At 30.7% G+C, this 11,840-nt stretch overlaps 4 protein-coding genes across 9 annotated transcripts; 1 reads left to right on the top strand and 3 right to left on the bottom strand.

Annotated features, from left to right (window-relative positions):
- The first annotated feature begins 32 nt into the window (after positions 1 to 32).
- Positions 33 to 4,223, top strand: LOC117612067 (uncharacterized). The gene has a single exon (XM_034340760.2). It carries the CDS (start codon positions 2,332 to 2,334, stop codon positions 4,000 to 4,002), a length of 1,671 nt encoding a protein of 556 aa, XP_034196651.1. The 5' UTR covers positions 33 to 2,331; the 3' UTR covers positions 4,003 to 4,223.
- Positions 4,224 to 4,243: 20 nt separating this feature from the next.
- On the bottom strand, positions 4,244 to 4,414 carry LOC143305662 (NADH dehydrogenase [ubiquinone] 1 beta subcomplex subunit 1). The gene has a single exon (XM_076690120.1). It carries the CDS (start codon positions 4,412 to 4,414, stop codon positions 4,244 to 4,246), a length of 171 nt encoding a protein of 56 aa, XP_076546235.1.
- A 1-nt stretch (position 4,415) lies between these two features.
- Positions 4,416 to 5,018, bottom strand: LOC117612072 (uncharacterized). 4 transcript variants are annotated; one of them, XM_034340800.2, is made up of 2 exons: positions 4,917 to 5,018; positions 4,416 to 4,572 (listed from the first exon to the last, which is right to left on the bottom strand). In XM_034340800.2, exon 2 carries the CDS (start codon positions 4,566 to 4,568, stop codon positions 4,416 to 4,418), a length of 153 nt encoding a protein of 50 aa, XP_034196691.1. In that variant the 5' UTR covers positions 4,569 to 4,572; positions 4,917 to 5,018. The 4 variants fall into 4 exon arrangements, with proteins under 4 accessions (XP_034196691.1, XP_034196665.1, XP_034196675.1 ...); XM_034340774.2 differs by having other exon boundaries at positions 4,811 to 4,946; XM_034340784.2 differs by lacking the exon at positions 4,917 to 5,018 and adding an exon at positions 4,746 to 4,910.
- A 470-nt stretch (positions 5,019 to 5,488) lies between these two features.
- Positions 5,489 to 11,489, bottom strand: fmt (phosphatase 6 regulatory subunit 1-like protein fmt). 3 transcript variants are annotated; one of them, XM_034340487.2, is made up of 19 exons: positions 11,093 to 11,489; positions 10,580 to 10,659; positions 10,365 to 10,516; positions 10,131 to 10,252; positions 9,771 to 9,941; positions 9,509 to 9,687; positions 9,324 to 9,437; positions 9,112 to 9,244; positions 8,880 to 9,032; positions 8,691 to 8,804; positions 8,540 to 8,604; positions 8,248 to 8,446; positions 8,056 to 8,157; positions 7,880 to 7,977; positions 7,559 to 7,640; positions 7,274 to 7,472; positions 6,711 to 7,116; positions 6,479 to 6,641; positions 5,489 to 6,379 (listed from the first exon to the last, which is right to left on the bottom strand). In XM_034340487.2, the coding sequence occupies exons 1-18, from the start codon at positions 11,150 to 11,152 to the stop codon at positions 6,494 to 6,496; spliced, it is 2,577 nt and encodes an 858-aa protein (XP_034196378.2). In that variant the 5' UTR covers positions 11,153 to 11,489; the 3' UTR covers positions 5,489 to 6,379; positions 6,479 to 6,493. The 3 variants fall into 3 exon arrangements, with proteins under 3 accessions (XP_034196378.2, XP_034196387.2, XP_034196369.2); XM_034340496.2 differs by having other exon boundaries at positions 5,489 to 6,641; positions 7,559 to 7,598; XM_034340478.2 differs by having other exon boundaries at positions 5,490 to 6,641.
- Between the last annotated feature and the right edge of the window lie 351 nt (positions 11,490 to 11,840).

Below are 11,840 nucleotides of genomic sequence, written 5' to 3'. Positions count from 1 at the left end.
ACACAAAACAAATACGGCACGTGACCTCTTCGATTCGGGACGTCGGTATTACAGTAGTTTTTTCGTTGGGCCTGGTGGAGCCACTAGCGTGTTCTGTTACGAACTTGAAAGAATTGAATAGTGTAGTTCCGTAAACCCATGTTTAGACCCATTTTTGCCAGTAATGTCAAAGCGTTACTATTACCCGTGTCTACCCCTGCGTGGTGATGCGAGCGTCGAAAACTTTACCGACAGTCCCTAGAAAAATCCCTAGACGCGAGTTTTCAAATTACGTCCTCATTTCTAAACAGAATGTAAAAAAATTTGAGGGACGTATTCAGGAGGTTCTAAAGAATATTTGTCTGGTCCTTATATTATCCAAATCGTCAAAAACTTATAAAATATTGAAATTGCTGTCTGTCAACGGTCAAGAAAATGGCGGATCAGACTCACCTGCATTGATTTATTCGTAATATAAACTATGGGCGTCCGCAAATCTGACACCGTTGGATGCAACGTATTGGACGGGCGGGTAGCGCTCTCAGCGAAGGGGTGCACCCTGTCTTAGGCGGGGTGGATGGTATGTAGCGTCGGGCGCAAGTCCAGGGGGCCCGAAAACCTCCGTTGCCAGCTGATATTAGTAGTACACCATTTTTGCGTTATAGCTGCTCAATTTTGCTTTTCAGTATTTGCTCTTCAAGCATTGTATAAAGCTCTTCTTTCGTGCTTCATATTCATTCTCTCACGTTCACGGTTTTCTGTCATCCTCCAAATTCTCTGACTATATACCCCACCTCCCTGGGGGGGGGGGCAGCCCATATACTAAATCGGAGCCGTGAAATTTCGCCAATATTCTTACTTTTAATAAAGTGAGAATATCATCTTTAGTTTTTACTAATCATACGTTTTAGCTTAGGCATTTCAGCACACATAAAGAAAACTGGTAGGTGAAAATACCTTTGGCCTTGTTCATTTTTATGCCCAAAGCTCATTCGGGTACTTAGATGTACTCGCGTGGGTGGAGGGCGGTGGACAAGGTTTAGTTTTAAGTGCAATACATTTTGGCGCATGACAAATATTGTGAACCAATAGTGAACCACGATATAAGTTCTACATGTGTGTGTGTGATTAGGATGTGGAATTTGTATCGTTTATTAACAATCTTAACTTACTATAACATTACACAATACTTATCGAGAATAAATTGAAAAATTTTTACATTAGATATTGAATCGAATACGTCAATGAAATGTGTTACTTTAGCATAATGTTCACTATTATTTGTCAGTCGATTTCAGCAAAAAGGTACGATTTTATTAGAGTGTGAAAGTTGAATTGAACTCGGGTGTCGGAGGCGTCCCGGGACGTTCTCCCTAGGTGTAGGCATTTTTGCACGCGGGTGGTTGTATGAGAACCGTGGAGTGAACTTTTGTGAGAATGCTTTTTGCCCTTTTTTAAATATAGCGATAGGCAGGCAGGTAGTTTACTTCTGGTGTGATTGAGTTTAGTTTATAAGTAGGCAAGCTTTCATGTTTTCCTTCGTATTCTCCTCTAATACGTGAGAAGCTTGTATCTGGAGTTTATATATTTTTAATTGGGAAACAATAGTTTAAATTCAGAAAAGTATTTTCGGGATTGCAATATTACCATATAGAACGTATAACTGTAGTAATTTTATAGTTCCTGAAAATGACTAATTACCTCCTTCTTTTCGAAGTCGGTTAAAAATAAAATTTTAAAAAAATCACAAAATATGGAATTTAGAAAGAACGAAGTTGTTTGATACGCAATGGTAGAAAGAAATCAACCCTGGCGAAGATATTTCAAACAGAGACGTTGTACATTGGAAAGGCCATGACTTTATCCATGACTCTGGTCAGGCTCCAGATCTCGCTCTTGTCCACAGAACACATAATTTCTGCTTTTCATTTGATAGAAATTCGCTACGTTGACTAACAAATATTTTTTTTATAACAATTTTCGAGAGGAATTCATTATTGAATGAAAGTAAAAATTTGCATAAATGGAGGGTGGATGGGATGAGGTAGGTTATTATTTGATGACTAAACTGTATCATTATTTCTATGGTACATTTATTAATTATGCAATTTTACGGAAAGAAAATTAATAATAATGAATACATGGTCAGTATTGTTTAATTATGTACTTATACATATAGCTATCGTAGTATATACGTGTCATTTAGGTGCATGCGAAAGGTGATGTAGTATAACATGCCGTTAGTTGATAGCATGCGATAATTGAGGTGGCGCTTAAATCAGTTTCTGTTCGGCCTAATTTTTGATGAAACGTTGACTGTTTTACCGATGCGGAATTCGAAGTTCGGCCTCCATGTGCTTCCATGCTAGCATCGCCTTAATTAAAATGGATAGCGATAGTGTACAAATAAAGTTAGGTGAACGAGACGATATTTCAGATAGTAAAAAATGTAAATGTGACTGTATTGAAGAAAACATGCAAAATTTAAGAAATTGTGTAACTATTGAAAACACTGTTGAAGCAAATTATGCTAATATAAATCAGCCAGTAGGGGATACAACAAATAGTTTTTATAATTTATCTGGTATTTGTAAAACAAAATATGAAGAAATGTGCCAGGAGCACAATGTACATTATCAAAATAAAATTCATAAAATACATAAATTAACACCAATTAATGAACAAAATGAAGATTGCAAAGACAGCATCACAGATCTGTGTTATCATGGCTGTAAAAATGGATGCTCAGCAACTGTACCAACACCTCAAGAAGTTAGTGAGAAAGTATTTAAAGAAAATTGGTTGCAGAAGTTAGAAGATATAAAACAAAAAGAAACAGTATTGAGAAATAAAGAAATAACTTTACAAAATCGTGAAAAAGCATTACTTAAAAAGGAAAGAGAAACCAAAATTTTGGAATCTCTTTGGAAACATAAATTAAAACAACTAGATTTATATTTTAAAGAGAACAAAGACTTACAATATTTACTTACAGATTATAGTACACAAAAAAATAATTCAGAGTCAGCAAATAATATGCATTCTAATAAACTACATAAAGAGGAAGTTTGTATAAATGATAATTTCCCAGAAAACATAGATAGTATAGATGTAAACGAACAAAATTTTCGTACACAAAATAGTTCAACACAACATTTATTATATAATAAAACTGAACAGTTCAAAAAACATACAGATAACATAGGGATCATGTATAAGGGTCTACATCATGAAAAAATTAACATTTTAAGTTCTTCTTGTCTTCCAATTAACAATGTATCTGTAGCAAAAAAAGGAAAAAATCAATCAGATTTAAGAAGTTCAATAGCTGCAAAGTCATCTTACTCTAAATCTACCTATAGAGATAATAATAAAACAAAAAAGTCTTCTAAAATAGATTATAATGATTTAGATACTACATTATCTGCTGATATAGGTGATTCGTCCTTTGTGCAAACTTCTCAAAAATTTAATCCTGAGATATATAGAAAACCATACATGTTCACACGTTCAGCCAGTGAACGTCATATAAAATATATAAATCATAAAAGTAATCCAAATCTTGAAGCTCAGAATTTAAATTATCCAGATGAAAAGTCTGAAACACTTACTGGAATAGCACAAGGCAAGGTGTTAGAAAGAGTTACTAAAAATATTGTTGCCTCAAGAGATAGAAGTACAAAATTTCAACATTATGGTTATATGGATCAAAACATGGATTCTGTAAATAAGATGTGCAGAGTAGAAAATGAGAGAATATACTCGTATCTCAATTTGGAAACTGGCAATAAATTATGTTCATGTCAAAAATTGAATAAAGATTTGAAAGATAGACCAGTATCTTGGAATGAAGAAACAAATGAATGGCTTCAAAAAAAAAGAAAGGCTTATAATATGATGATGAATAAAACACATACAGAAAATAAAGAAAACTTTGAGTATAATACTAAAATGAATAGTAAATTAGAAACAGGTGTTAAAAAGAAAGATATTAAAAATAGAATATTTACTATATTTCGTTAATTTAACAGTAGAAAAAAAATATTTGTGTTCATGCAATGTATTCATGTAAAGAGAATTGTATAAGCCTCTGATTTTAAAAGTAAATTCATAGATTACACAAGATATAATTTTCAATAAAATAACTCAACATAGAAAATTCTACAACATTATAGTTTTTGTAAGTTTATTGTTTAATGTAAATTACATATATATACAAGAAAATTGTATTGCTTACTTAAATTACTAATTCATCAAGAATAAATCATGGCCAAGATGGAGGTTCTCCAGGTTTTAATTCTCTTCCAAATAAAGCTGATTTATCTCGATAACTTGTTAGTCTTTCAGTTTCCAGCCTATTCACCACCCATCCAAGTGAGTATCCAGCTACCATGCAAGCAACCAAGTTAAGATATGCTTTTGTAAGTCCTGCCATTTTAGTTCTTTAATTGCAATTCTTGTTCAGCTAACTGTTTCTTCCACAATCTAGTATGATTCCAATCTGCATAAATGGTAACTGCAGTGAATGTAGGAAAAAATATTACTGCCCAATACCGTTTAATTATTCTTCGGATGCTAAGTGCAGCCATTAAACTAAAATACAAAACAGATATTAACAAACATATTGACTTATAACCTATGTTTATGTTAATATGTTACTCTATGTCACATGAAATGAAAATTCATTTCCTTATAGGTTTCAGAAAGTTTATTAAAATATTTAGAACACCCATACTATGATTATGAATGATATAAAATGAAAATACCATTATTTCGTACATAAGTTTTTATATTCTCTGACTTCAAGTTAACTTTAAATAAGTACACGTACTGAATTCGTATAAATGTCATACACGATTTTAATTGAACAAATTTTTTAACCGTGAGTATTTGTCTTAAACTTTTAATAGAAAAATTTTTTTAAGGATCTAACAAACCTGATACACAGAATTGTAAATTACATGACGTAACATGATAAGCTCCATCAGTGACTACAGAGGTAAAAGATTGGACATGCCTTTGTTTTTGAGGGGTTATGATTTATGGGGCCCCAGACACCCCAAGCCACCGGCCACTGCGCCATCTATATAAAAACGGCGTAAACTATTCGTTAACTTACCGACTGTCAGAAGTTCAGTCGATAAGTCGGTAATTTATTGGATAGTTTTCGCCTCTTTCGTATAGATGGCGCAGTGATCAAACTTTAAAAAACACAATTCTAGGCGGTCTTCTCAAAATATAAGTTCGTCAAATAATTATTCTAATAATTTTTCGGTCTTGTAATATATAAAACAACACCAGCATTAGATAATATCAAATAAAAATATTAAAAGTAATAATAATGTCGTTTGTTATTTTGAACACTGCTTATATTTATTACTTATGTACAATATTTCATGTACGGTATTATAAACATATTATTATACCAAAAACTTTTAAGACAAACAAAATTTGTTGAATAATCAGAGAACTAAGATCACAAAACTTCATTTTAAAAAACTATACATATACATATTATATTAACCAAAGCATACACTACTTTAAGTCTGAAACCCTTTAATTTAATACTATATTTTTGGAAGATCATCTTGAGAAATTATTACAACTCTTGATTTATATAGAATTTCTTTTACTGGAATGCAAATAATGATAAATTCATTGTTGAAATACTTTAGTTACATTACATGTGTATACATTGGCTGAATTATTACCATTAACGTAATAAAAATACATAATTTCCTTTCTTGTTTGTATTGCATCGTTGCACGAGCATACATTTAACGAAATAATAGGCACTGCACATAAGTACCTTTGCCTTATCGAACGAAGAAGCAAAAGCACCAGTTCTTTATGAAATGTTATTCACGGCGATGTTTCTTTACGGAGCCTTGTATCAATATTATATAAAACGTTACAATACATGTGTACATGTATTAGAATGTACATATACACACACATCGGTACATAATATTTTTGAGAGACCAGGTATCGAGCAATCGAGTGAAAGTTGATCTGTCTTGGAGTTTATGGATATTCCATTTATGTACAAATTGTACTCTGTCTACCTCATCATGCAATATATCAAATCCACAACATAAAGAATCTGCGATTGTAATTGATTTACATTTGCAATTACGTTTCATGTTCATTACATATGTATAAATAACAATCTAAAGAATCTCTTCGATAACAATATTCATCGAGAAGTTTGGAAAATTGTAATTTCACATATATGTATATATAATCAAAATGTTGGCAATCTGGGAACATGCGCATATACTTCAAATAATATACTAATCGTAGTTGAGCGTCGGTTAGTCTTTTACTTTTCATTCCGTATTTGTACCCTGCTGTAAACTGTTACCTAGACGCCAACGCAATGAAGCACAATTGATGTGATCTAATGAAAATATAGGGACGTAATTATATATATGTATTCTGATCATTCGTACAAATTTATACTGATATGATTTTTTTTTATTCTATTGCAATATCATACTCAAGAAACAATTTTTCATTTGGCATCTGTTGGTGGTAACACAGCTTCCGATGACGCATTTTTTACACTACAGGTAACTCTGTGATCGTTCGAAGATTTTTCATTCTGCATCGTAGCTGACACAAGTTCGGTAGGCTTTACATTATCTTCACCTTTATTTTCACTAAAGTATACAATAGAAACTGTATTTTTCATTACATAATAATATATATATATACCTTATTATATTTACCTGCTATCTACATTTTCGCTTGGATTTGCATTTTTATCAGCAGTACACTCAGAATATAGATTATCCTCAGTATTTTGATGATTTATATTCGTTTGTATACGCGATGTAGTACTACCATTAGAATCTTCAATCTTTATATCATTTGTACTAATAGCTTCTACTGCTATTTCATTTCCAGATATAGTTTCAATTTTATTTTGATCCATTGTTATATCCTGTGTTCTTTCTTTGCTTTCATCACATACTTTATTATCTACTATCACAGTATTTTCCATGCTGACAGTATTTTCAAAATTATCAAAATTTGCCCATCCCGTAGATTCAACTGGTTCTGATGGTGCAACATCCCATGGATTCACTTCGGGAAGTGCAGTACCAGTAGATGGTGGTTCAGTTGGACCCCAAACTAAGATTAAAAATTTTATCATGATATTATAGGGAATTCCAAATTACTTTGAATTAAATACAATTCTTACAAAATTTTTGTACAATTGATAATCTATTTCATGAAAGAAACTAGAAATTATTGAAACGTATAAAAGCTGTTGAAAATAAAAACATACATTTAGTCAAATCAATTTCCATATGCATATGATCTGGATCTTCCTCATCTTCATCGGACGAATTAGAATCATTATGCTGTTGCTTTGTTGGCCAGTCTCGTTTGTCCACCACAGTTTGAAAAGTAAGTTCTCCTTCATCACCCCACTCTACTCCTGTACTACAGTCCTCCAAGCCTGCCTTTTGTTTTTGCTGACATATCTACATAAATGTAATAATAATTTTCGAATTTGAAACAGACTGAAATGAACAAATAAGAAAATAATCCTTGTTAATATTGCTTGTACCTTATTGAACATGTCTTCCCTTTTGTCGAGATCTTCCTCACTGAGAGTAAAGGCCAATGTTGTTAATTGGACAACCGAGTTACTATAATAGCATTTTTGTATAAAAAAAAAGGGTGTTGCAAAAATACGACGTTACATTATATTCTTTCAGTACACTGTTACTTTCCTAGTTTTTTTTTTCAACTGTTTGCAATACCTAATATCAACATCTAAGTGATCTTTTACTTTACAATCATAGATCAATGGATACTTTGAAATGCACGCAAATTGCGTAAATATTAGTAATAAAGTACATGTCAAAATGTGTATTAGAGTACTTACTGAAGGGCGTCATCGCCGTCATTAAATTGATCATCGTGAAATCCAAAATTTTCAATGAACTGCGATGTCATATGTTGTCCCACATAATTGGTATAAAACTATTCGTGTAATAAAATATTTTAATTTTCAAAACTATCTATAAAAACTATTTCATAAGTCTATAACAAAGTACTAACTTGTTCAACTCGTTGAACTTGAAGAAATTCTTCTTGTGAATAAGAGCTGTATTCATCGGGATTTTCACTAGACTTTGTCATAAATGGTTGAGCCATCTCATCCTGAAGAGTTTAAATTATGATTCAAATAATATTAAAATATCCCAGCACTAAACTAAAAATACGTAAGTTTTTATAAGAATTTAAATATACCAAAAAGATTTGATGAGTCTTATTAATTTTTGACAATTTTGCATTTACAAGATCATCCCATTTATCAAGACATTCTGATGATAAATTATCTTTCAAAAATTTATCTAAACTTTCACTGTCTTCACGTTGATTAACAATGTTATTTGCAATGTTTATTAAATGGCCCATGTATCCTTGTCTAATTCCATTTTCCGCACTTCTAAAAGATGGTAATAATTTTTTTAATAAAAATATTATATTCTGATCAAATATGAACTTAAGAATATCTTTTAACAATTACTATTTAACATACTGTTTACTATCATTTTTGTCCCATGCTTCTAATATTCGATCTATTAATCTGCATTTGACAAATATCTAAAAATTAATTTAATTAAATTATTTAAAATCGTATTTTTTATGCACAATCATCATATCTTTCTTTTGTGCACGTTGATACTTACATTATTATAAACAATGTTATTTGTATCCTTAAAATCACAATTAATAGCTAAAGCCAGGCACAGTTGTACTTGAGTATGTAGAAAATTGTTCCATGTATATTTAAAAAATAAATCCTTAAGAAATATAAAATAAAGCTTATACTTTTAACACTGTCAATTATCGATTTTAATTCCGTACATTTTACTTACCAATAATGTTTGGAATGTTCCTAATTCTACTAAAGACTCATATATTTTTACATTATCAGTTGTCATGAGTGTTGTAAATAATTTTGCAACATGTAAACGTGTATTACCTAATGGACATTCTAACACCCCAGCAGTTGTTTTGACAGGAGGTTTCTGCGGTATGAAAACATAATGTAAGTACTAGAATTTGTTACTTCTATATTATACAAAATGCAACATATGCAATATTTACATAAGGAGGATCTAATAAAAGTTTATGAAGTTGTTCTAAATAAGGCAGGGTTGCATTAGAAATTCTCAGACACTGTTCATCTGTAACTTCATCTCCATAACTATTACCATGAATGTCACCCTCATTTATTGCACTGAAAGTTGAAATATTATGCTTGATATACATATTTTCTTGCAGAAATAATTTTTCTTTTAAATAATTTATACCCTTACTTGTTAGCTTTTTGGCCTAAAAGTGTGAGGAGTACTTGAATTCCTCCAACAATACTACTTTCTAGTTTCTCTCCAGTTAAAATAGTCTCTAGCAACAGACTTACTGTATCTGCCCTGTATAGGAAAATATACGTTTCTTTAAATATCATATTGTTTATTTTTCCGTTTTTTTTTCATATACTTACGATTCGAGAGTATTTAAGATAGGGTCTGGATCGGTGCGTTTTGTAGATGTACGTTGATGTTCTCTTGAAACAGTTATCATATCACAAAGTAATTGTGCAGCATTTGCATGTTTACTTGACTCAGAATTTGAGGATAATAACTTTACCAATCTTTGTACTAATTGTTGACTATGTAACCACTATGAAAATATATGAAATTTAAATCAAATAGTGGGACAAAAGAGGAACATGTTACACAAACCCTACTATTATAAATACTTACATTTAATATATTTTGCCGCATATCAGTATCTTCCAGTTGAGTAACAAGTTTCAGTACTAAATCCATAATTGCAGAGGTTTCTAAGTGGTGTAAAAGTAAATCAACACATGTTTGACGACTTTTCAAAAAATCTAAAACCTTCAAACAAGTGTACTGATACGAATACCAGTTCTGAGGAAAAGATGGAAATATAGGATTACAGGTTCAGGTTATGAACAAAGGATTAGAAAAAGAATATTTAATGTTTAATGTTTGTAATATAATTATATCATAATCATTAATATTATTACTAAGTAAAACTATTTTTGTGTTATCTTTGTGATTAATACCACTAAATTTATACTCTTAACTTATAATCACCTGATCAGTTTTACGAGCAACAAGTACTCCGATGGTTTTACTAAAAAATGATGCCAATAAAGGATTTAGAGGTTGATCTGTATCAATAAAGGAATAAAGCTTTGCCAAAAGCGTGTCATCATCTAAAATACAGCTGATATTAATATTTTTTTTCTATAAAATTTAACTCCATGTTATCTGTATCATTCATAAATTATATTAATTTTCCATGATAACTTCAACATGCTATTATACCTGCTAGTTTCTCGTTTAAAGTTGGTACATCACAAGTTAGTAATTCACAAGCTATATTTGGATGCTTATAGCGCCAACGTTCTTCTATCTCTGCTGGTGGTTCTTCAGTTGTAAGAGTTACTAACTCTTCCATTACATCAGATCTTGTCAAACTAAAAGTAACATTATAGTAAAAATATTTAATGTTTATAGGAATAAATTCTTACATTACTTACTACTCAACAAGCTTTTTATTTTGGCTTTTGCATTCTTGTAAAATATCTTCTTGATCCATTAAATCATACAATGATACATTCTGAAAATATATAAATAAATTGCATATTTCACATTTATTTAAATTCATATAAATATTAGAAGTTATATTATTAAATTATATTTGATAAATTATTTGAAGCAACGGTTATTAAAAACATTCATACATCATGATATAATAATATTATTGTCCACTATAAATTATAAGTATATAATTTTCAATAATTTAAGAGTTGTACTATAAATCTTGGGAAACTTATAATGAAGATTAAAGTGAAAATGTGCAAACATTATTAGTAAAACCTTAAATACTTAAACCTTACAAGATATAGAAAAAAAATAGATAATACGCAGTTAGATAACACATTAAAAAATATATAGTATCTCTAAGTTGGATTCTTGACAAATTAGTTAAGTCTAGAAAATCCTAATCAGTAAAATAATATTTTTATCTAAAAAAAAGTTGATTTCTTCACCTCTTTGTTAAGCAGTGCCTCAATATGAGGTGATGACACATAATTATTTGCCCAAAACATGATTTATTCGAGTATTTTTCTTTACTCGACTACGATACAATTAATCAGATGTGAAAATAATCACAACATTGATGTGGTGACCACTAAAAAAATAACGTACTGCTTCGTAAGGCAGAAACCAACTAACATTGCATGAACACGAATAAGAACGGTAACGATGTTGCGAATAATTGTAGCTATAATCTCACAACGTCACTGTAAAATGTAATGTAGTAAACAAAATGTTTTCTTAAAACAGAACAATTTTTAAAACGTCACTTTTCCTTCAAAAACTAGAAACTCAGAGTGACTGTTTCAACTTTGACGTTTGCCACAGAAGTAATACTGGATCGACTTTCAACCAAGGAAGTGTACCTGATTTCAGAACATTCTTACAATTGACAAACTTTAAGAGCTGTTTGCAATAAAAATGAATACAGATTTTAATTTTTGAAACTTATAACATTATAAGAACATGTAAAAATAAAAATTCACAGACTTGATTCCATATAGTAAAAACAAAAGAATATTAATTTTAATTTATTACAACATACTTTCAAAGCAATATCAGTAAAAAAAGTGACATCAAGTTTAAGGTGATGCTAGCGTGGAGGCCGAACTTCGAATTCCGCGTCGGTAAAACAGTCAACGTTTCATCGAAAATCGCATGCTATCAACTAACGGCATGCTATTCTACGTCACCTTTCGC

This window comes from Osmia lignaria, chromosome 9, assembly GCF_051020975.1.
Source record: "Osmia lignaria lignaria isolate PbOS001 chromosome 9, iyOsmLign1, whole genome shotgun sequence".
NCBI lineage: Eukaryota > Metazoa > Arthropoda > Insecta > Hymenoptera > Megachilidae > Osmia > Osmia lignaria.
This window is presented reverse-complemented; position numbering and strand designations above follow the sequence as displayed.